This window comes from Leopardus geoffroyi, chromosome C1 (genome assembly GCF_018350155.1).
Source record: "Leopardus geoffroyi isolate Oge1 chromosome C1, O.geoffroyi_Oge1_pat1.0, whole genome shotgun sequence".
Classification (NCBI taxonomy): domain Eukaryota; kingdom Metazoa; phylum Chordata; class Mammalia; order Carnivora; family Felidae; genus Leopardus; species Leopardus geoffroyi.
In genome coordinates, this window is record NC_059328.1 from 51,609,584 (window position 1) to 51,632,045 (window position 22,462).

At 34.7% G+C, this 22,462-nt stretch overlaps 1 protein-coding gene across 5 annotated transcripts in view; it reads left to right on the forward strand.

Moving 5' to 3' along the window:
• The window catches only part of ATG4C (autophagy related 4C cysteine peptidase), a 93,570-nt gene extending 78,374 nt beyond the window's left edge, over window positions 1–15,196 (forward strand). For all 5 annotated transcript variants that reach the window (XM_045477661.1, XM_045477656.1, XM_045477660.1 and 2 more), the window contains one exon: window positions 14,047–15,196. In XM_045477661.1, the coding sequence (XP_045333617.1) occupies window positions 14,047–14,214 (168 nt within the window). In that variant the 3' untranslated portion in view covers window positions 14,215–15,196. The remainder of the gene's footprint in view (window positions 1–14,046) is intronic.
• Window positions 15,197–22,462: the final 7,266 nt, after the last annotated feature.

The window sequence follows — 22,462 nt, forward strand, 5'->3', positions numbered from 1 at the left end:
AGCAGAATTTCAGATAGAGTTAGGAGTATCTTTTATTTCATTGAAATGGTCAATCATGGAATCTCTGTGGATAAGGAGGCAAATGGACTAGAAGAATTGAGAGAGGTGGAAAATTTTAAAGTCAGGTGAATTTGATGAAGATACACTGGGAGTGCATCTAAAACAATCCCTCTTGGGGCACCTGGGTGGCTCAGTCAGTTAAGCATCTGATTTTAGCTCAGGTCATAACCTTATGGCTCGTGAGCGTAAGCCCTGTGTTGGGCTGTGTGCTGACAGCTCAGAGTCTGGATCCTACTTCAGATTCTGTCTCTGTCTCTTTCTGTCCCTCACTGGCTCATGCTCTGTCTCTGTCTCTCAAAACTAAATAAACATTAAAATTTTTTAAATGTAAAAAAAAAAAACAAAAAAAAAAAACAAACCAACCATCCCTCTTTCATCTTCCACTTCTTTAGACTTCAGCATCTCTATGGCATAGTTCTATTTAATCCTGTCTCTGACAATCCCCTCCCTCCCTGTCTCTAAGTAGTTAATCATGTTGTTAAAATCTTTCATGTCCTTTTTGTTCCTGCAGAGTATGTAAGATATGTGATAAAAGTTTCCAACTGTAATTGTGGGTCTGTCTCCTTTAAGTTCTGTTGCTTTTTGTTTTACATATTTTGAGGCTATGTTATTAGTTACATACAAATTTAATATTGTTAGGTCTTATTGAATTAACTCTTTTATAATTATATGACCCTCTATCTCTAGTAATATTTTTTCCTTAAAGTCTATTTTTGTGCTTTGTCATATGTTTTAATCCTACATATATTTTAAACTCCACAAAGCATTTTGTTTTAATCATTATTACCCTTTCTGATGACCTTCATTCTTTCGTGTTATTTTGTTTCTTTCTGGGATCATTTTGCTTCTCTCTGAAGAATTTCCATTACTGTTTCTTCTAGTGTTGTTTGCTGGTGATAAATTCTCTCAGTTTTTGTTTGTTGATTACAACTTTATTATGTCTTCATTAAAAAACTGAAATAAAAGCAGTCGTACAGAAAAGTTGTAAATATGGTCCAAATAACTTTTTCCTGAGCCACTTGAGAATTAGTTGCCAACATGATGCCCCATAACCCTTGAAAAATTGAGTGTGCAATTCCTAAAGACAACTATCAAAATCAGGAAAGTAGCATTGTACATTATTACCATATAATTCTCAGAAACTATTCATGTTTTGCTAACTGTCCCAGTAATGCTCTGTATAGTAAAAGGCTCCAGTTCAGAATAATGTGTTACATTTATATATACTGAATTTTTAAAAATCTAGAATAGTTCCTTCCTCATCTTTACTTGACTTTCACATGACCTTGATTGTTTTCAAAGATTATGGGCACTTTTGTTTTTGGCTTTATTTTTACAAGATACTTTTGATAATTTTATAGATTATCCCCTCAATTTGTGTTTGCCTGATGTTTCCTCAGGATTTTTCAGATTATGCATCTTTGTCAGGTGTATCACAGAAGTGATTCTGTGTGTTCTTACTGCATCCTAGTGGTTCGCACATTATTTCAATTTGTCTTTTTACTGATGATGTTAACTTTGATCAGTTGATTAATATCTGCCAGGTTCCAGTCTGGCTTCCACATACTCAGTAGACCAGGATGACTTCTCTGACCCTGGCATGGATGCCTGTTTTGTCCAGCTGCATCTAGTGGCTTTAGAAATGAATTGTTTGGGAGGGGAAGGAATGATGAAGAGGTTGCCTTCATTATTGAAAAATATTTTTGCTGCACAGAATTCTATTTTAGCAGTCTTTTGTTCAGTACCTTAAAGATATTTATTCCATTGTGTTCTGGCATTTCTTTCTTTCTTTCTTTTTTTTTTTTTTTTTTTTTTTAAGTTTTTAGTTATTTTGAGAGAGAGAGAGAGGGAGAGAGAGAGAGAGAACAGGGGAGTGGTAGAGAAAGAGAGAGAAAAAATCCCATGTAGGCTCCGCATTGTCACCATGGAGCCTGATGCGGGGCTTAACTCACAAACCTGGACCTGAGCCAAAACCAGCTGAGCCACCCAGGCACCCCCTGGCTTCTGTCACTTCTTTTTTTTTTTTTTTTTTTAATTTTTTTTTTTTCAACGTTTATTTATTTTTGGGACAGAGAGAGACAGAGCATGAACGGGGGAGGGGCAGAGAGAGAGGGAGACACAGAATCGGAAACAGGCTCCAGGCTCTGAGCCATCAGCCCAGAGCCTGACGCGGGGCTCGAACTCACGGACCGCGAGATCGTGACCTGGCTGAAGTCGGACGCTTAACCGACTGCGCCACCTAGGCGCCCCTGTCACTTCTTGATATACATCCCCTAAGATTTTTACTTCTCAGGATTTTCTTTTTCTTGGTTGCTTTCAGCTGCTTTCTAAAAGTTGCTTTATCTATTTTTTTTTTTCCATTTCTTAATGATTATTGTTGGTGGCATGGTTAATCTCATCATGGCCTTCTAAATAAATATATTTATAAAATACTTGTTTTAATTCTTTCCAAGTTGTAAAATATAACTGTAAATAAACAAATCCATTTTAAAAATCCTAACATAAAATTAGTTTTATTTCATTGGAGTTTTATCATGAGTACTCTGTATAGAAAGGAACATGGCATTACAGTTTTATCTTAAATCCATCCAAAGAAATTTTACACTAGCACATTATAGAAGTAAAGTAAAATAAACCAAATGAAAAGAATTTGGTTACTCTATAAATGGCAGCTGCACTACTCTGGTTGTTCAGTCTAAAAACTTGGAATCATCCTGAATCCCTTGCTCTGTCTCACACCCCAGGCCCAATCCAGCAAATTCTATCATCTTTCCTTTACAATATATTTAGAATTTGGTTATTTCTCACCATTACCATTATTACCCTGGTCCATGAGCATATCTTCCTTGGGATTACTGCAGTGTCTTCTTAACTGATCTCCCTTGCTTTGTCTATACAGTATCTTTTCCAAACAGCAGCCTGAGTGATTTTGTTAAAATGTAACTAACATTGAAAAAAAAAAAAAAGTAACTAACATTGTGTCACTTTTTTTACTCAAAATCCCTTGCTTTCTAACTCATTCAGAGCAAAAGCCCTCAACTCTTCCAAGTGACCTGTTAGGCCTTCTATAAGTGGAAACTCCCTCTACCTGCCTTACTTCTCTAATCTCTCCCTCCACCTCTCTCAAATCCAGCCCCACTGGCCTCTTGAAAATGCTAGGTGTCCTGTTTCAAGGGTTCTGCTTGTTTTCCTGTGCCTGCAATTCTCTTCCTGCAGGATATCCTCATGGTTCCCTCCTTCACTTCTTTCAGGTCTTTACTCACCTGTCACCTTCTTAGCCCTTTCCTGGCTACCCTTTCTTTATGTAATTGTTACTTCCCTCTTTCCTTATTTTTCTCCTTAGCATGTTAATTTAAGTGTACACACACACACACACACACACACACACACACACACACACACACTGATATACCATCTATAAACACTTTATGCATATTTATTTACCACCTTTCTACTTTACTGGACTGTAATCTCAGGAGTATTTGCTGGTTTTGTATATTATTGTTTCCCCAGTGCCTAGAAATTGCCTGTCATATTGGAGGAATATATAAATAGTTGTTGAATGAAGGAATGAATTAAAGAGATTTTGTTGTAAGTTTGTTTTATAAATTAGCAAGGAGCTCAGTAATTGAATTATAGTGAATCCAGTATATTTTCACATATCTCTTCTGTTGTATTCTCTTCTTTTTTAATGGATAAGTATTCTCTCTTATCCCCAAGGAAATTAATTATAGTAATTTTGAAATTCTTCTGCTTCTTTTGCTGTTTCTGTTTCCTTCTGGATCCTTGTTTTTGTTTCAGCTTTAATCTTACAGTTCTCCTTTGGATGCCTTCCCTTAAATAACTGCTATGTGTTTATACTTAAGAGTGAGGCACTAAAGAGGTGAGAAGTTCGGTGTGTTTGAGCATGGCTTGTTAGCTGATGATTTTCATAGTAGGGTGATCAGGTGATAAGCTTGCCTTTTCGTTGGGTGACCTCCAAGTGTTAGTAAGGGCTAATCTTTTCTCTAGAGTTGCTTCATTGTTTTCAGAGGGGAGTTCTGTCATCTCCCTGTGGAATGCATGTTGCTTGCTGGTGCTCCAGTACCGAGATGTGAAGGATACTGAAAACCCTGTAGTTTAATATTCTAGAGTCTCACTTAATTCTTTAGCTTTTAGTCATCACTGTGCCTGGTGTACTAAAAAGGCCATATCTTTATTCAGTTTTTCCAAAGAATAAACCTTTATTTTGCTATGCGTAGGATGCCTAGTGTGGAGCAGAGAAGGGGGTTGTGAAGAGGGACCTGAGAATTGAGTCTATATATAGGCTTTCAGTGAGTTTCCTTGTTTTCAGTTTTGTGTCTCACCTTTATTTTTGTGCCTTTATATAATCTTCCTCTCCGAGTTCTGTGGGGTGAAATTGCTCACTTTGATAAATATCCTGCCATCACATCTCTATCCCCCCTGAAATTAGATACCTCCTCTGCTCTGCTGATGTAGATTACTGTTATCTTATCTCACATCCCCTATTCTTCCTCCTTTTACTTGTTTTCAGTCTAAAGATAATTATAAAGAAAATACTCTTATTTAATGATAACCTTACTACATGATAGTACTGGTGCTTGAGACCAAAAAGTCTCAAATAAAAATATGAGTATTAGGAAGTTAATCGTTTGATCGTGGAATGGATGTCAACACAGGAAAAAATATTTACAAGTGGCTAGTTGTCCTCTAGCTACAGAACAAAATTTATATTACAGCCATTGAATCCTAGATATCTAAGAGATCTTAGAGGTTATTCAATCCAGAGCTAACATTTGTGGAGTCCTTACCATATGTTTGATACTTGATATACATTATCTCATTTAACCAACACAAAGCTGAGGGAGGGTACTGTTATTCCCTGTATACATGAGGAATCTTATGTCAGTAACCTTCACAAAGGCCAAAACTAATAAATGGTAGTGCTGAGATTCAAACCTCAGACAGTTTAACTTAAGAATACATGCTTATAAGCACTATTCTGTACAGTTTCCTATTTATACATCAGTCCACAGGTTCCACACAGTTGACTCGCTAGTCCTCATTTCAGCTAATAGTGAGCTAATAATTTCTTTGGAAGTCTTTTTAATTTTTGGACAGACCTCTGTTGTTAAAAAAGCATTTCTTATATTGAGTTAGAATCATTCTCTATGTGACTTTTACTTTTTCATCTCACAAAGTAAGGGAGTAAGTTTGCTTCCTCTTCTAGAACACACACTCCCATTTTCTCCAATGGTACACAATTTCTCATACCCATTGCTATTTTGGTAAATGTCTTTTTGTAAACACCTTAGAGTGTCAGATTTATGTTGATGATTCTATTTCCTTTCCTTCTAGTTCTGTATTCTCCAAGTGAAATCTGCAGGATATTTTTCTTTCATAGGTCCTTTTTACTTCTGGGATTTAATGATAAGAACTCTGATTTCTTCGAAAATCTTCAGGGACTTATTATTTAATTGAGAAGACATGAAAGGGATATTAAGGATAAATGACTACAAAAACATATTTGGTAAATGCCAGAAAACTAATATTATGATAATAACGACAATAATAGCCAACATATTAGAGGCCAGGTAATCTTCTGAGTACTTTACATATGTTAACTCATTTAATCATCTGGTAACAACTTTGTGACATAGATGTTATCAATACTGACATTTTGTAGCAAAGGAAAATGAGTCCATCTAGTTAAGCAACTTGCCCAGTTCAGATAGTTTGAAAGTACTAGCCAGGTTCTGAGCAGAGACTAAGTTCCATAGTCCATGTTTGTAATCTTTGTGCTACATGAGACAATTCTGTAGTACTTTAGAGAAAGGTATAATCACTTCAGACTGAGGTTCTTGGCAGTGGAACTTGGGCTGGAACTTTGAGGACTGATTTTCTATGGTCAGAAAAGAAGCATGAAGGATGGCTACATCATGAGCGAAAACAGTACAGTAGAATGTTATAGGATGTTTATGGTAGAATATTATGAGGTAGAATGTTTAATGTGACTAACAAGGGCCTGGGTGATCTTGCTCTTGTATACCAGTCTGTCTTCCTCTTTTCCCCTACCCTTGACCCATTCTAGCCATCTTTCTATTCTTTGAATGTGCTGAGTGTACTGGCATCCTAGTCCTTCGTATGAGCTGATTTTTCTACCTGGAGTGCTCTTCTACTAGAACTCTTACATGTGACTTGTTATTGTCATTTGTGTCTTGGCATAACCTTTTCTGACCACACAATCTACAGAAGCCTTCAAATGCTTCCTTACCACATTACCCTGTTTTATTTTTATCATGGTTCTCCTCTTGAACGGTATATAAGCACCATTAGTTACCTGTTCAATATCCACCTTTTTTTTTTTTTTCTTGCTAAGAGAACCTGATTTTATTTGGGGTAACAGTGTACCTACTTAAACTTGGTCTCCCTTCTATTTAAGCACAGTTTGCCCGGTGAAATATAAGCGGGTGTGTGCTGGGAAGTTTCTGGGAAGATTTCTGCTCTTCTGATGAAATGGTAGATATAGATGTGGTTCTGTCACTCCTCCTTATGTCTACCCGTCCCTGCCTTGAATGTGAATTCAACACCTGGGATTTAAGCAGTACTTTGTGATCACTAGGGAAAGGTCAAGAGAACTGTAGAAACTGTTTGACGTCAATTAACCAAAGCCAGCAATCAGACTTTCATGTGATAAAAACAATTTCTATTACTTAAAGCCATTGTTGTCTTTTATTTTATTTTGTTTTTTGTCAGTTGGCAACAAAAACAATTCCTAATTAATATAAATGATGTTACCAATGATAGAAACCTAGAGAAGTCTAGAAGGGAGCTAATTTTGGGAGGCAGTAATGGTCATTTTATTTTGATATATCAGTTTGAGCTGACATTGCAGCATGCATCTACTTACTGTAGGAGGCGGTATAGTATAGTGGTTATAACAGAACCAGAACACTTAGGCTTAAATCTTGGGTCTATGAGTTTCTAGCTACATGAACTTGCACAAGTCACCTAATTCCTCAATATTTCAGTTCTTGCAACTGCAAAACACGGATAATAACAAAGCCTAACAGAGAAATGGTTCAAACTGAGAGTAGATAATATTTGTAAGAGAGAATATAGGATATATAGAGAAGATAAAGGATCAACAATTGATTACTATCTGCACTTTGGGATGCAGGAATAAGTAGAGTCAATGAAGGAGAAAAGAGAAGAAATAGTTCAGAAAACAGAAGGAGAAACAGGAAAGTAAAATATTACAGAAATCTAGGGAAGTGAGTATTTTCAGAAAGAAATGCTTATCAGTGTTGATCGCTGTAAAAATATCAAGAGGATAGGAACTAATAAAAGTCTTTTATTTGAGGACTAGAAGAGAGTACTTTCAGTACAGTGAGGGGTAAAAGCTGGGTTACAGCAATTTAGGACTAAGCAGTGAGAAGACAGAGGAGTGAGTATCACATGCACATTTAACTTACTTCAGTTCAACTACATGAACTCTTGTAATACAACAGGAATGTATTTTTCCATGTGTACTCTTTATTACATGCTATAGACTGTAGCGTATTGTACATTAATACACATTACAGAATAGGGTTGTACATACAAAACCATGCATAACACCCTTTAAACAGTTTAAAGGCCTTTTGAAGATAATTTTGACTATATTGATTTTGACTATATTTGATTTTCACATCATGGGCTGACTTTGGAACCTAGCCACTACATAAAATGTCGCTCCACTGTGAATACAGTGGTGAATATAAACCACAGAGGTCTAGACTGCTCTGTACCGGGCAAAGTTGTACAGGTGTGGTGGTAGAGGCTAGATAGAGGTAAAGGTTTTGGCCTGGGGAGAGGTTTTGGCCGGTTCTATTTCTGTTCTTCCTTATATCTACTAGCATTATGAAGGAAGAAATTGCTTAACTTCTGTCCTCTAGCTTTTTCCTTTGTAGATTTTGAGACCTGTCAAGGTAGCACATAGGAAAAATGTGATAAATTATTTGACCTCTTGAAAAATGATTTGCCTTTTAGATAATAAAGCCGCTTCAATGTATTTTTGACTATGTTATCAAAATACAGTGAATGACTTGCCTATTCTAAAATTATTGTTGAGCAAACCACTGAATTCCCTTTTGAAAAGCAACTATGAGACAGTAAATTCAGTTATCTTCAATTAAAAAAATTTTTTTTTTCAATGTTTATTTTTGAGAGAAAGAGAGCATGAGCAGGGGAGGGGCAGAGAGTGAGGGAGACACAGAATCAGAAGCAGGCTCCAGGCTCCGAGCTGTCAGCACAGAGCCTGACATGGGGCTCAAACTCACAAACTATGAGATGATGACCTGATCCAAGGTCTGACGCTTAACTGACTGAGCCAGCCAGGCGCGCCTTAATTTTTTTTTTTTAATGGTTTTATCCCTACCCAAACAAGAAATACATGTTATAAAGTTTGGAAATGAGAAGTATAAAAAAAAATCACCATGAAGTCTTTCCTTTAGAGATACTATTCTGTTCTTTATCCATCTAGTCTTTTGAAAACATGTATTTAAGATTTTAACATAATTGAGATGAAATTTTATATATAGCTTTATATCCTGCTTTTTCTCTTTTTAATTTTTTTTTCAACGTTTATTTATTTTTGGGACAGAGAGAGACAGAGCATGAACGGGGGAGGGGCAGAGAGAGAGGGAGACACAGAATCGGAAACAGGCTCCAGGCTCTGAGCCATCAGCCCAGAGCCTGACGCGGGGCTCGAACTCACGGACCGCGAGATCGTGACCTGGCTGAAGTCGGACGCTTAACCGACTGCGCCACCCAGGCGCCCCAACCTGCTTTTTCTCTTAATGTTATATAGTATTTCCCCAAGTTACTAATTTTTGTTATCTTTTATTTTGTATAGTATATCAATTGATAATACCTCATGTTATATAGATAACCTAGTTCAGAATTTTTTTTCATGTAAATTTTATGTTATCCATTATGAAGAGACTTTACGGTTTTGACAGTGTGTCCTTTCTTGGACTATAAAAGAAGAAAATGAAAGTTTTGACTTTTGATAAAAGTTTTTAGAATTAAATTTTCAGTTTTTAAAAAATTTAAACCCAAGGGGCACCTGGGTGGCTCAGTCGGTTAGGTGTCCAACTTCGGCTCAGGTCATGATCTTACTTGCAGCTTGTGAGTTCGGGCCCCATGTCGGGCTCTGTGCTGACAGCTCGGAACCTGGAGCCTGCTTCAGACTGTGTGTCCCTCTCTTGCTCTGCCTCTCCCCCATTCATGCTGTGTCTCTCTCAATAAACAAACATTAAAAAAAAATTTTTTTTTTAATTTAAATCCAAGTTAGTTAACATATAGTGTAATGATTTCAGGAGTAGAATTTAGTGAGTTACCACTTACATATAACATCCAGTGCTTATCCCAACAAGTGCCCTCCTTAATGCCCATCACCCATTTAGCCCATCCTGCCACCCACCTCTCCTCCAGTTTGTTCTCTGTATTTAAGGGTCTCTTATGGTTTGCCTCTCTTTCTGTTGTTATCTTATTTTTGCTTCCCTTCCCCTATGTTCATTTGTTTTGTTTCTTAAATTCTACATATGAGTGAAATCATATGATACTTGTCTTTCTCTGACTTATTTCGCTTAACATAATACACTCTAGTTCCATCCATGTTGTTGCAAATGGCAAGATTTTGCCACAAAAAGATTTCATTCTTTTTGATCATGGAGTAAAACTCCATTGTACATATATATATACCATATCTCCTTTATCCGTTTGTCAGTCGATGGACATTTGGGCTCTTTCCATAATTTGGCTGTTGATGCTAGTGCAGCTATAAATATTGGGGTGCGTGTGCCCCTTTGAATCAGCATTTTTGTATCCTTTAGATAAATACCTCGTAGTGCAATTGCTGGGTCATAGGGTAGTTCTATTTTTAATTTTTTGAGGATCCTCCATGCTGATTTGGTGATTGTTTCCTTTGCAGAAGCTTTTTATCTTTTTTTTTTTTCAATATATGAAATTTATTGTCAAATTGGTTTCCAATTTGAAACCAATGACCCAGTGCTCATCCCAAAAGGTGCCCTCCTCAATACCCATCACCCACCCTCCCCTCCCTCCAACCCCCCATCAACCCTCAGTTTGTTCTCAGTTTTTAACAGTCTCCTATGCTTTGGCTCTCTCCCACTCTAACCTGCAGAAGCTTTTTATCTTAATGAGGTCCCAATAGTTCATTTTTGCTTTTGTTTCCCTTGCCTCTGGAGACATGTCAAGTTAATAAGTAGCTGCAGCTGAGGTCAAAGAGTTTGTTGCCTAATTTTTCCTCTAGGATTTTGATGGTTTCTTATCTTACATTGAGGTCTTTCATCCATTTTGAGTTTATTTTTGTGTATGGTGTAAGAAAGTGGTCCAGGTTCATTCTTCTGTATGTCGCTGTCCAGTTTTCCCAACACCATTTGCTGAAGAGACTGGCTTTTTTCCATTGGATATTCTTAACTGCTTTGTCAAAATTAGTTGAATACGTTTGTGGATCCATTTCCGATCTCTATTCTGTTCCATTGATTCATGTATCTGTGTTTTTTGTTTTTGTTTTGTTTCTATTTTTGCCAGTACCATACTACCTTGATGATGACAGCTTTGTAATATAGCTTGAAGTCTGGAATTGTGATGCCACCAGTTTTGGTTTTCTTTTTCAACATTACTTTGGCTATTCAGGGTCTTTTCTGGTTCCATACAAATTTTAGAATTGTTTGTTACAGCTCTGTGAAGAATGCTGGTGTTGTTTTGATAGGGATTACCTTGAATATGTAGATTGCGTTTGGCAGTAGCAACATTTTAACAATATGTGTTCTTCCAATCCATGAGCACGGGATATTTTTCATTTGTTTGTGTCTTCAATTTCTTTCATAAGCTTTCTATAGCTTTCAGTATATGGACCTTTTACCTCTTTGGTTAGGTTTAGTCCTAGGTATTTTATGGTTTTCAGTGCAATTGTAAATGGAATCAACTCCTTGATTTCGCTTTCTGCTGCTTCATTATTGGTGTATAGAAATGCAACCCATTTCTGTATGTTGATTTTACATCTTGTGACTTTGCTGAATTCATGTATCAGTTCTAGCAGTTTTTTGGTGGAGTCTTAGAATTAAATTTTCAAATCAACAGTTATTCTTTTTAAAAAAACAAGTCTGAAAAAATGTTCTTGATGTGGTATGTAGGAGCTAGGAAAAGTGTTTGAAAGGCATGTTTTTAAGTGACTGAGGCCTTATGTCCCAATAATTCCTTATTAGTTTATCTCTTTTTGGTGTTGTTGCTGTTGTTAAGTCGTCTTGAGAAAGTAATTTAAATCCTTTGGGGCTCAATTTTCCTATTTATAAAATGAGAGTTCAGTAATTTCTAAAGTTTCCTTTGGCATTTCCATATTTATTTACCCAATATATATTTTTAAAATAGACTTTTTTTTTTAAATTTTTTTAATGTTTATTTATTTTTGAGAGAGAGAGAGACAGAGCGTGAGTTGGGGAGAAGCAATGGGGGGGGGGGGGCGGGACATAGAATCCGAAGCAGGTTCCAGGCTGTGAACTCTTAGCACAGAGCCCCACATGGGGCTTGAACCCATGAACCGTGAGATCATGACCTGAGGCAAAGTCAAGATGCTTAACCGACTGAGCCACCCAGGCACCCCAATAGACTTTATTTTTTAGAGCAGTTTTAGTGTCATAGCAAAGCTGAGTGAAAAGTACAGAAGGTTTCCATACACTCCCTTCTCCCTATCAACCACCCCTCTTCCCAGACATTTGTTACAACTGATGAACCTATATTGGACACATCATTATTATCACCCAGAGTCTATAATTTACATTAGGGTTCATTCTTGGTATTGTACATTCTGCGGTTTTGGACAGAGGTATAATGCTGTGTAGCCCCTCTTACAGTATCATACAGAATAGTTTTCCTTCCCTAAAAATTCCTTATGCTCCACCTATTCATCTCTTCCTTCCTATTAATCCCTGGCAACCACTAGCCTTTTCCAGATCATCATATTGTTGGAATCTTAAAGTTTGTAACCTTTTCAGATTGGTTTCTTTAACTTAGTGATAATGCACTTAAGGTTCCTCCATGTCTTTTACGGCTTTGATAGCTCATTTCTTTTTAGTACTGAGTAATATTCCATTGTCGGGATATACCACAGTTTATTTATCCATTTACCTACTGAAGGACATTTTTGTTGCTTCTAACTTTTGGCAGCTGTGAATAAAGCTACTGTAAATATCGTTGTGCAAGTTTTTGTGTGGACAGAAGTTAAATTTTCATTTTAGTAAAACTTTATATTTTTCAGTTGATAATCTTTAAAAATATATTAAGTAAATTGAGAAAAGTTAGAAAAATTATAATTGTCAAAATCTGCATCAATAAATATGCACAAGGGGGCCTCACAGCGCAAGTGGGTTTACAAATAGTAGGCACATTTTATAATTAAAGAATAGAGGGCTCCTTTCTGACATTTTGCCCTGGGTCACAGATTTGAATCATGGTTGATGAGCAGCTAATAAACCCAAATGACTTCTTTATTGATCTTGAAAGAAAGGATGAAGAGATGATAATATTGGCTTTGTTGTGTTGATTTGAAAATGATACAATGATACCTGCCCACTAGACACTGGACTTTTTACAAGTGACATTAAATGAATATAAAATGACAATTTTGGACTGTATTCCAGCCATTGGCTGGAGGTGAAAGAGGCCTGATTAAATGCCAGATTCCTCTGTCTCTTATTTTCATTTTCTGCACTTTTCCTTCTTTTTTTGTAGAATGTAAGTAAAATAAATTTGAACGATGTATACTTTAGGAGTGTAAGAATTATAGGTTATGATTTTCATTATATCTAGTTTTTCTAAGTACTTGTTTTTAAATGGTTCATTTCCATTCAATTAAAAATGTATTTCATATTAACTGTCTCATTGGAATATGTTTTAAGTTTAACATTGTATCTGTATGCTAGGGCTATATATTTATTTTAGCCACGTTTCAAGAGAATCTATAAATGCAATATATAAAGAATTTGATGATCCTGCAGTTGAATATTGACGTTTGGGAGAATTTAGTTTTTACCCCTGAAATTATCCTTTAGAAACATATTATAATTAATTGATCATGATTAATGATGTGTAAGTACTGTTGATATTTTTTCAGCATTCTCTAATTCACATAAACTTTTCAGAATCCTTATAGATCCTGGTTATCTATAGAAAAGTTTATTTCTGTCAAAAAATGTCATCCAAAAATTTTTATTCATTTTTAATGAAAATTGTTTTAATTTTTTAATTAAATTTGTTTCACAGAAAGATTTAAAGTGGTTTAGAATGGGTGTTGGATTGTTAACGAGTCCCACATTGACAGAGGTTATAAAGGTTGTTGGTATCGCCACAATTCCAAGTATTACTTCCTTCACTTCTGAATTATATAGTTTTAGAAGGTAATATGTAAGGTATGGATTATTGCTATTTATGAGAACACTGTATTTCATGTTTACTAAATTACTGCAGAAATATTTTTTCAAATATGTGACTCTGAAAAGACTAAACTTAATTTTTAAAAATAACTTTTTATTATAGCTTTTGGTCAGTTTAACAATTCTCTGAGGTAAGGGGACTGGGTATCTTTTGCCCCATTTTGTAGATGATTGGTAGAATAATTTTGTCCAAGTTCACATCAAGGTAAGTTGTAGAACTGAGATTAGAATGGACCTTGTGACTAAGTTTAATGGTGTTTCTTCTGTGTAAAGGTACCAATCTTTCTTTCACAGTATTTTACTATAGTCAGGGATACCATTTTGTTTCATTTTCTGTAAGCCAGAACAGTGAAACAATGGTACTAGATAAGTGTAAGTGAGAGAAGCTAACAAGAGAGACTCAGGGCTAGAACATTAGATTTCGTCATGTGGTCCTACTGTACACTCTTGCATCCAATAAGGGATTTTTCTGTACTTTCTGTTACAGATGCTGAAAATTTCTTCTAAGGAGAAATATCCCTTATTTACTTTTGTAAATGGTCATTCCAGAGACTATGATTTTACATCTACTACAACCAATGAAGAAGACCTTTTCTCAGAGGATGAAAAGAAAAGATTAAAAAGATTTAGCACAGAAGAGTTTGTCTTGCTCTAAAGATTAGTGCATTTGTGCTTGGCGGGAAGAATTCCTTTGAAGGGGAACAATGAAGAGAAACAAGTTTACTTGAAACTGGCTTATTTTCACAAATATCTTAATTTTATATGTTCTTTTAAAAAAGAACATTTGGAAATACACAAGTTTTAAAGATATTTTTCTGAAGGAGAAATGATTTCATGAATCTTGATTTCTAATAAATATCAAGTGATTCTGGCTGTATTCCTGTTTCCCTAAGATCTGCTAACGATAACTCTAACTTAACTGCGAGCCTTCCAGTCTTCAAATTCTTCCACCTGAGGCCACTAGTCTCCTGAAGGTTTTGTGATATAGGCCCCCAAATTGGGATCACCAAATAGGTTCAAAAGCTTCAGTTTATACTAACAACCAGAAGACCAGAGAATGAATCTTCAGTGCTGCCTAGCTTCCTGATATTAATGCAACCAAAGGAAACTTATGGATGTATCTTGATATATTAAATAGCAATTGTTAGCTATGATATGCATATAATTATATCAGTAGAATTGTAAGTTAATGTAATACTTAGCAATATGATTTTATAATGGCTCCTCATTTTGCTTGCTATTGAGACTTCTCTGAGGAATATAAAGTATTGGTATTCCCCAGAAATTTAAAGGTTATGTTATTAATAATAACTTCATCCAATCAAATCAGATAAAGGCAATTTTATATGATTAGTGTTTGTTTCCTATTCCAAAACTGAAACTTTATGGGAATTCTACTTACTATGGAGTTTTTAAATCTAAAAATAAGTACTAAAAAAGATACCAGTAGATGCTCCTCTATGTGGTTTTTGCTATTTGTATAAATCAGTGTAGTGGTGTTTAGAAGCTGAGGCTATCTATAAGGTAAATCTGCCTTAAATGTATTTTATGTTACTGAAAGGCAAATTTGTGATATAAAAATATGAGTTATTATTCAGCCAGAATTATATACTGTAATAAAGATGTGAGAACATGAACCTTTGTTTTGGTTTTAATAGGATTGTTTTAATTCTTTAATTTGAAAAAAATCATTGTCTGATATGAAGTCTATTTATTTATAATGAAAGCAAATAATATTGTTTCTCTGAAAGAAAAATATTAACTTATTTTATGGAGTTTTCATGCTTCAGTGTGGAAAGGTGACTTATAAAGACATAAGATTGTGTATCATTTAAAGTCATTGATCTCTTCTATCAGAAAGCCTATTTGTTAGCTTTAGAGTTGCATGCAAAACTGAAACACAGGGTGGGCAGATTGCTTTAGTATGCCTGACGAGAGAAATCAGGTTTGGCATTTCCCAGTGAGGACAGTTTACTGAATTGATATAAATAGCCTGAAATCTAAAATTTTCCTTTACTCCAGATAAAATCTGGACAAATTAAGTCCAGTACTAATTTCCCTAGAATGTCAAAGCAGTACTAGGAATAAGAAGCCAGTAATATGCCTGATTTTATGTACTGCAGTTGTCGTGTCTAAATTATTGCAGCTTGTTTTTTATACACACGTGCAGTAATCACAGGATTTTACAACAAACACATCAAATGAGAGTGCCCATACCTTCAAATGAATCAGAACCGATTATAAGTATTCTCTTACAAGAACTATATAAAAGTTTTGACTTAAGTATAGCATTCTGTTATTTTCTCAGCATATTCGGGGATCATTTTTAAGTAGGATTTTGGGATGAGATAAAATTACAGCTGGCCAAAGTTGAGATGAGAGGAGGCAGAAACTTCCTTTACATTGAATTATACTGAAGATACTCATAATCTGTACAGACAAAACAACCCAATCTTACAACACAGTCATCCCCATGACTGAGAATAAATGTATAGAAATCAGAAATGATTAGCATAATATGCACATATAAAGTATTCAACAATGTGTATGAATGAATGCATGCATTCTGAAAATTGGAATAGGCTGATTGACCTATCTTGCCTGTTAATTCAACATCAGTTGAGAACTAGCCAAAAGTTGTACTAATCTTTTATTGGAAAGGCAGCAACAAAACTATATCATTAGATTTAGAATAAAGGTACTGTATATTCTGGTTAGACTTTGTTTTCAACACAGATTTCAAGTTCTGACAGGCAGTAAACTCAGTCAATAAAGCTTATGAATGATCTCTTTCAGTGTGGAATAAAGGAAAGTAAAAAAAAGATAAGATACTAAGATCGGTGTACTGTTAAAATTATGATAGTTGGATCTTCCATTTGGACATCAATATTAAGATACTAATTTTACCATTAACATTTCAAAAATGAATTTTTAAAATTCTTAATGTGACTTTTTTGATGGTGAAGGTTTCTTTTCTCTCTTCCTCGTAAGATTTGACACATTGAATCCTCTTTTGTCAATGTATTGACCACCAGCAGGCAATGTTGAGAGTCATTTGCTGAATGAGTGAATGAAAAGATCTTTTACAGTACAAGTCTATCCAAAAGGATTTCCCCAAGGTATCCATTTTTCTGTTTTTATATTAAATTAAACCCATTAAGTCTGTATTAGTGAGATGACAACTGTATAGGATTAAAAATTTAGGTCACTTTTGTGTTCTGTTAACCTTAGACATTGTCCAAGGGCAAGCATATCCAAAAGTATATATGTTAATTCCATCTTGTTTTTAGAAGAATTAAAGAAATAAAACAGCAAAAATAACTTATCTGCATAATCTATACAGTGTTAGGTCAGAAATCTTAATTTTTTTAGAAATCAAATCATTATTTTCTATTATTCCATGCTGGAAAGCACTCTATTTCTGGTCAACTCATACTATTCTAGCTTTATTTTTTATTAAAAAAATTTCTTTTAATGTTTATTTACTTTTGAGAGAGACAAACAGAGCATGAGTGGGGGAGGGGCAGAGAGAGAGGGAGACAGAATCTGAAGCAGGCTCCAGGCTCTGAGCTGTCAGCACAGTGCCCGATCTGGGGCTTGAATTCACAAACCATGAGATCATGACCTGAGGTGAAGTCGGACACTTAACTGACTGGGCCACTCAGGTGCCCCAATACTATTATAGCTTTATTTCCCCCTTTTCTTTGCTAATTATTTTGGAACTAGGAAATTTTTTATTTTCATGCTTTATCACAGATCACCTTCAACTCTTTTTTTTAAACTATATACATATTCATATATAGGCCAAAAACTTAAGAATTTTCCAGAAACAAGAAAACAAGAGGAAGAATAGATAATGAGAAAACACTTTGAAAATACTAAATAATTATATGAATTTCTATTGAAATAGAGGAAGAAATTAGGATTTAATAGAGAAATATGAACAAGATATCCAGAATATACTGATAGAGGCAATTTCTCTGAAAGGATTAGGGATTACTATTTTCTATAAAAAGAGCAAATTTCTTAACAAAATTTAGGAGAATAAATATGTAATATTTATAATAGCCTCAATATTGTCAGTCACTACAATTCAACAGTACTATATTCAGTTGAGCATTTAGAACAAATATTTTGAGATAATTAAACAGGTGAAACATGAGACCAGGAAAAACTGGAATCATCCCATCTTATTCTAAAATATAAGTTTTACATCATTTTATAGTTTGAATCTTAACTGAGTTTAGAAATCTTAAGCATTTTTGTGTGGTTTTCATGGTTACATAAAGACCTTCTCCTTGCCTATAAACTTTGAAAAATATTATATTTTGAGTATTGCAGACACATTTTTAAATTAGCATTTGCCTCTCTTTCTTTTTTATAGTCTTTATCAACATTATTGGTGGCAAGCAATGGCCCAAAACATTCAGCTACAGTTATAAAATTTCACTTATTCTCTCACAATAACAAAAATATATTAAAAGTGGAGAATACATGTTTGTTATTAAGTAGGAAAATTACTGTGCTACTCTCTAACCAACTCCTCCAGAAACTTAGAAACTCGGTCTGATTTACTTACTTACTTATTTATTTATTTATTTATTTATACTGAAGTATAGTTGACATACAATATTATATTGATTTCAAGTACAAAACAGTGATTCAACGTTTATATACATTATGAAATGATCATGATAAAAGTATAGTTACCATAGAAAGTTATTGCAGTATTATTGATTATATGCCCTACGTTGTACTTTACATTCCCATGACTCATTTTATAATTGGAAGTTGTATCTTTTAATGCCCTTAATCCCCTGCACACCTGTTTGTTCTCTGTATTTATGAGTCTGTTTCTGTTTTGTCTTGTTTGTTTTTGTTTTTTAGATTCCACATATAAGTGAAATCATAACGTTATTTGTCTTTCTTTGATATATACACACATATATATGTATCACATCTTCATTCATTCATCTATTGATGGACACTTCTGTATTTTGGCTATTGTAAATAATTTTGCATTGAATATAGGAGTGCATACATCTTTTTGGATTAGTGTTTTTGTTTTCTTAGGATATTACCCAGAAGTGGAATTGCTAGGTTGTACAGTATTTCTATTTTTAATTTTTTGAGGAAACTCCATACTGGTTTCCATAGTGGTTGCACCAATTTATATACCCACCAACAGTGCAGGAGGGTTCCCTTTTCTCTATGTCTTCTCCAACACTTGTTATTTCTTGTCTTTTTGATACTAGCCATTCTGACAGGTATAGAGGTGATAATCTCATTGTGTCTTTTATTTGCTTTGTCCTGATGATTAGTGATGTTGAGCACCTTTTCATATGCCTATCAGCCATCTGTATGTCTTGGAAAAATGTCTATTCAGGTCCTTTGCCTGTTTTTGTTTCTGTTTTTGTTTTTTTGTTTGTTTACAGAGAGAAAGAGAGAGAGCATGAACACATACGCATGGGAGGGGCAGAGACAGAGGGACAGAGAGAATCCCAAGCAGGCTCTGCACTGTCACCATAGAGCCCAATGCAGGGCTTGAACTCAGAAGCTGTGAGATCATGACCTGTGCTGAAATCAAAAGTCAGACACTTAACTGACTGGGCCACCCAGATGCCCCAATTGCCCATTAAAAAAAATTTTTTTTAGTGTTTATTTATTTTTGAAGGAGACAGCATGAACAAGGGAGAGGCAGACAGACAGGGAGACACAGAATCCAAAGCAGGCTCCAGGCTCTGAGCTATCAGCACAGAGCCCGATGCAGGGCTCGAACTTACAAACTGTGAGATCATGACCTGAGTCAAAGTCGGATGCCCAACCAACTGAGCCACTCAGGCGTCCCCCAACTGCCTATTTTTTAATTGGATTGTATTTTTGGTGAATTACATGAATTCTTCATATATTTTGAATATTAATCCCTTATCAGATATATTGTTTGCAAATATTTTCTTCCTCCATTCAATAGGTTCCCATTTTGTTTTGTTTGATAGTTTCATTCACAGTGCAAAAGCTTTTTAATTTGATGTAGTCCCAGTTATTTATTTTTGCTTTTGTTCCTGTTGCCTGAGGAGACAGATCAAAAAAAAAAAATATATTGCTAAGAGTTTACCAAAAAAAAAAAAAAGTTTACTGCCTATGTTTTCTTTTAGGAGTTTTATGGCTTCAGGTCTTACATTTAGGTCTTTAATCCATTTTGAATTTATTTTTGTGTATGATGTAAGAAACTGATCCAGTTTCATTCTTTTGAATGTAGCTGTCCAGTTTTTCCAGCACCATTTATTGAAGAAACTGTCTTTTTTCCATGTAATAATCTTGCCTCCTTTGTCACAGATAATTGACCATATAAGTGTGAGTTTGTTTCTGGGCTTTCTGTTATGTTTCACTGTTCTATGTGTCTATTTTTGTCGTTGTTGTTCCAGGACTATACAATTTTGATTACTACAGCTTTGTAGTATAGTTTGAAATCTGAGACTGTGATACTTCCTGCTTTGTTTTTTCTCAAGATTGCTCTGTTGGGGATATTTTGCGGTTCCATACAGATTTTAGGATTATTTGTTCTAGTTCATTGAAAAATGCTGATAGAGGTTGCATTGAATCTGTAGTTTTAACAATGTTAATTCTCCCAATCCATGAGTATGATATGTATTTCCATTTATGTATGTCATCTTCTGTTTCTTTCATCAATGTCTTAAATTTTTCAGAGTACAGGTCTTTCACCTTCTTGGTCAGATTTATTCCTAGGTATTTTATTCTTTTTGATGCAATTGTAAATAGGATTGTTTTTTTAATTTCACTTTATGATAGTTAGTTGGTAGCATATAGAAACAATAAATTTCTGTATCTTGCAACTTTGCTGAATTCATTTATTAGTTTTAATAGTTTCTTTGGTGAAGTCTTTAGGGTTTTTTCTATATACAGTATCATTTCATCTGCAAATAGTGGCAGTTTTATTTCTTCCTTACCACTTGGATGCCTTTTATTTCTTTTTCCTGTATGATTGCTGTGTCTGGGACTCTCAGTACTATGTTGAATAAAAGTGGCAAAAGTGTGCATTCTTGTCTTATTCCTGATCTTAAAGGAAAAGTTTTCAACTTTTTACCACTGAGTATGTTAGCTGTGGATTTGTCACATGTAGCCTTTATTTATGTTGAGGTATGTTCCCTCATGACCCACTTTGTTGAGAGTTTTTATCATAAATGGATGTTGGATTTTGTCAAATGCCTTTTCTGCATCTATTGAAATGATCATATGATTTTGTTAATGTGGTGCATCACATTGATTGATTTGCCAGTATTAAACCATCCTTGCATTCCTGGACTAAAACTCACTTAACCATGGTATACGATCCTTTTAATGTATTGTCAAATTTGGTTTGATATTTGACATTTGATATTGTTGAGGATTTTTGCATCTATATTCATGAGGGATGTTGGACTATAGAGTGTGAGTGTGTACGTGTGTGTGTGTGTGTGTGTGTGTGTGTGTGTGTGTGTGTCTTTGGTTTTGGTATCAGGGTAATGCTGCCCTTGTAGAATGAATTTGGAAGTGTTCCCTCCTCTTCAATCTTTTTTTTGAATAGTTTGAGACGGACAGATATTAACTCTTCTTTAAATGGTTAGTAGAATTCACCTGTGAAGCCATCTGGTCCTGGACTTTAGTTTGTTGTGAGTTTGCTGATTACTAATTCAATTTCATTACCAGTAATTGGTCTGTTCAGATTTTCTTTCTTCCTAATTCAGTGTTGGAAGATTGTATATTTCTAGGAATTTACCCATTTCTTGTATGTAGTCTAATTTGTTGGCATATAGTTGTTTGTAGTAATTCCTTATAATCCTTTGTATTTCTGTGGTGTCATTTGTAACTTCTCTTTCATTTCTGATTTTGAGTTCTCTCTTTTTTCTCTTGGTGAATCTGGCTAAGGTTTATCAATTATATTTATCTTTTCAAAACCAGCTCTTAGTTGCACTGATTTTTTTCTTTCTTTTTCCTTCTCCTCTTTTTTTTTCCTTTGTCTCTATTTCATTTATTTCCACTCTGATCTTTATTATTACCTTCCCTATGCCACCTATGGGCTTTGCTTTTTCTTCTTTTTCTTGTTCCTTTAGTTGTAAGGTTAGATTATTTATGAGATTTTTCCTGATTCATGAGGTAGGCCTATATTGCTATAAACTTCCCTCTTAGAAATGCTTTTGCTGTGACCTATAGATTTTGGAACACTGTGTTTCCATTTTCATTTGTCTCCAGATATTTTTTATTTCCTCTTTGCTTTCTTCATTGACTCATCGGTTGTTTCATAACATGTTTAGCTTCCATCTGTTTGTATTTTTCCTAGTTTTTTTCTTGCAATTGATTTCTAGTTTCATACTGTTGTGGTTGGAAAAGATGCTTGATATGATTTCAATCTTAAATTTATTGAGACTTGTTTTCTGGCTTAACATGATCTATTCTGGAGAATGTTCTATGGACACTTGAAAAGGATGTGTATTCTGCTGGTTTTGGATGGAATGTTCTATATTTATCTGGTAAGTCCATCTTGTCTAATGTGTCATTTAGAGTCACTGTTTCCTTACTGATTTTCTGTCTGTATCCATGCCGTCAAGGGGGTCTTAAAGTCACCTACTATTAATGTATTACTTTGTTTCTCCTTTTATGCCTGTTAATATTCACTTTACATACTTATATGCTTCTAAGTTTGGTGCATGCATAGGTATTTACAATTGTTATATCTTCTTGTTAGATTGATCCCTTTATCATTATGTAACGTCCTTCTTTGTCTCGTTACAATCTTGTTACAACAATCTTTGTTTTAAGGTCTGTTTTGTCTGAAATAAATAGTGCTACCTTGGCTTTTAAATTTTTTTTTCATTTGCATTTGCACAAAATATTCTTTTGCATCT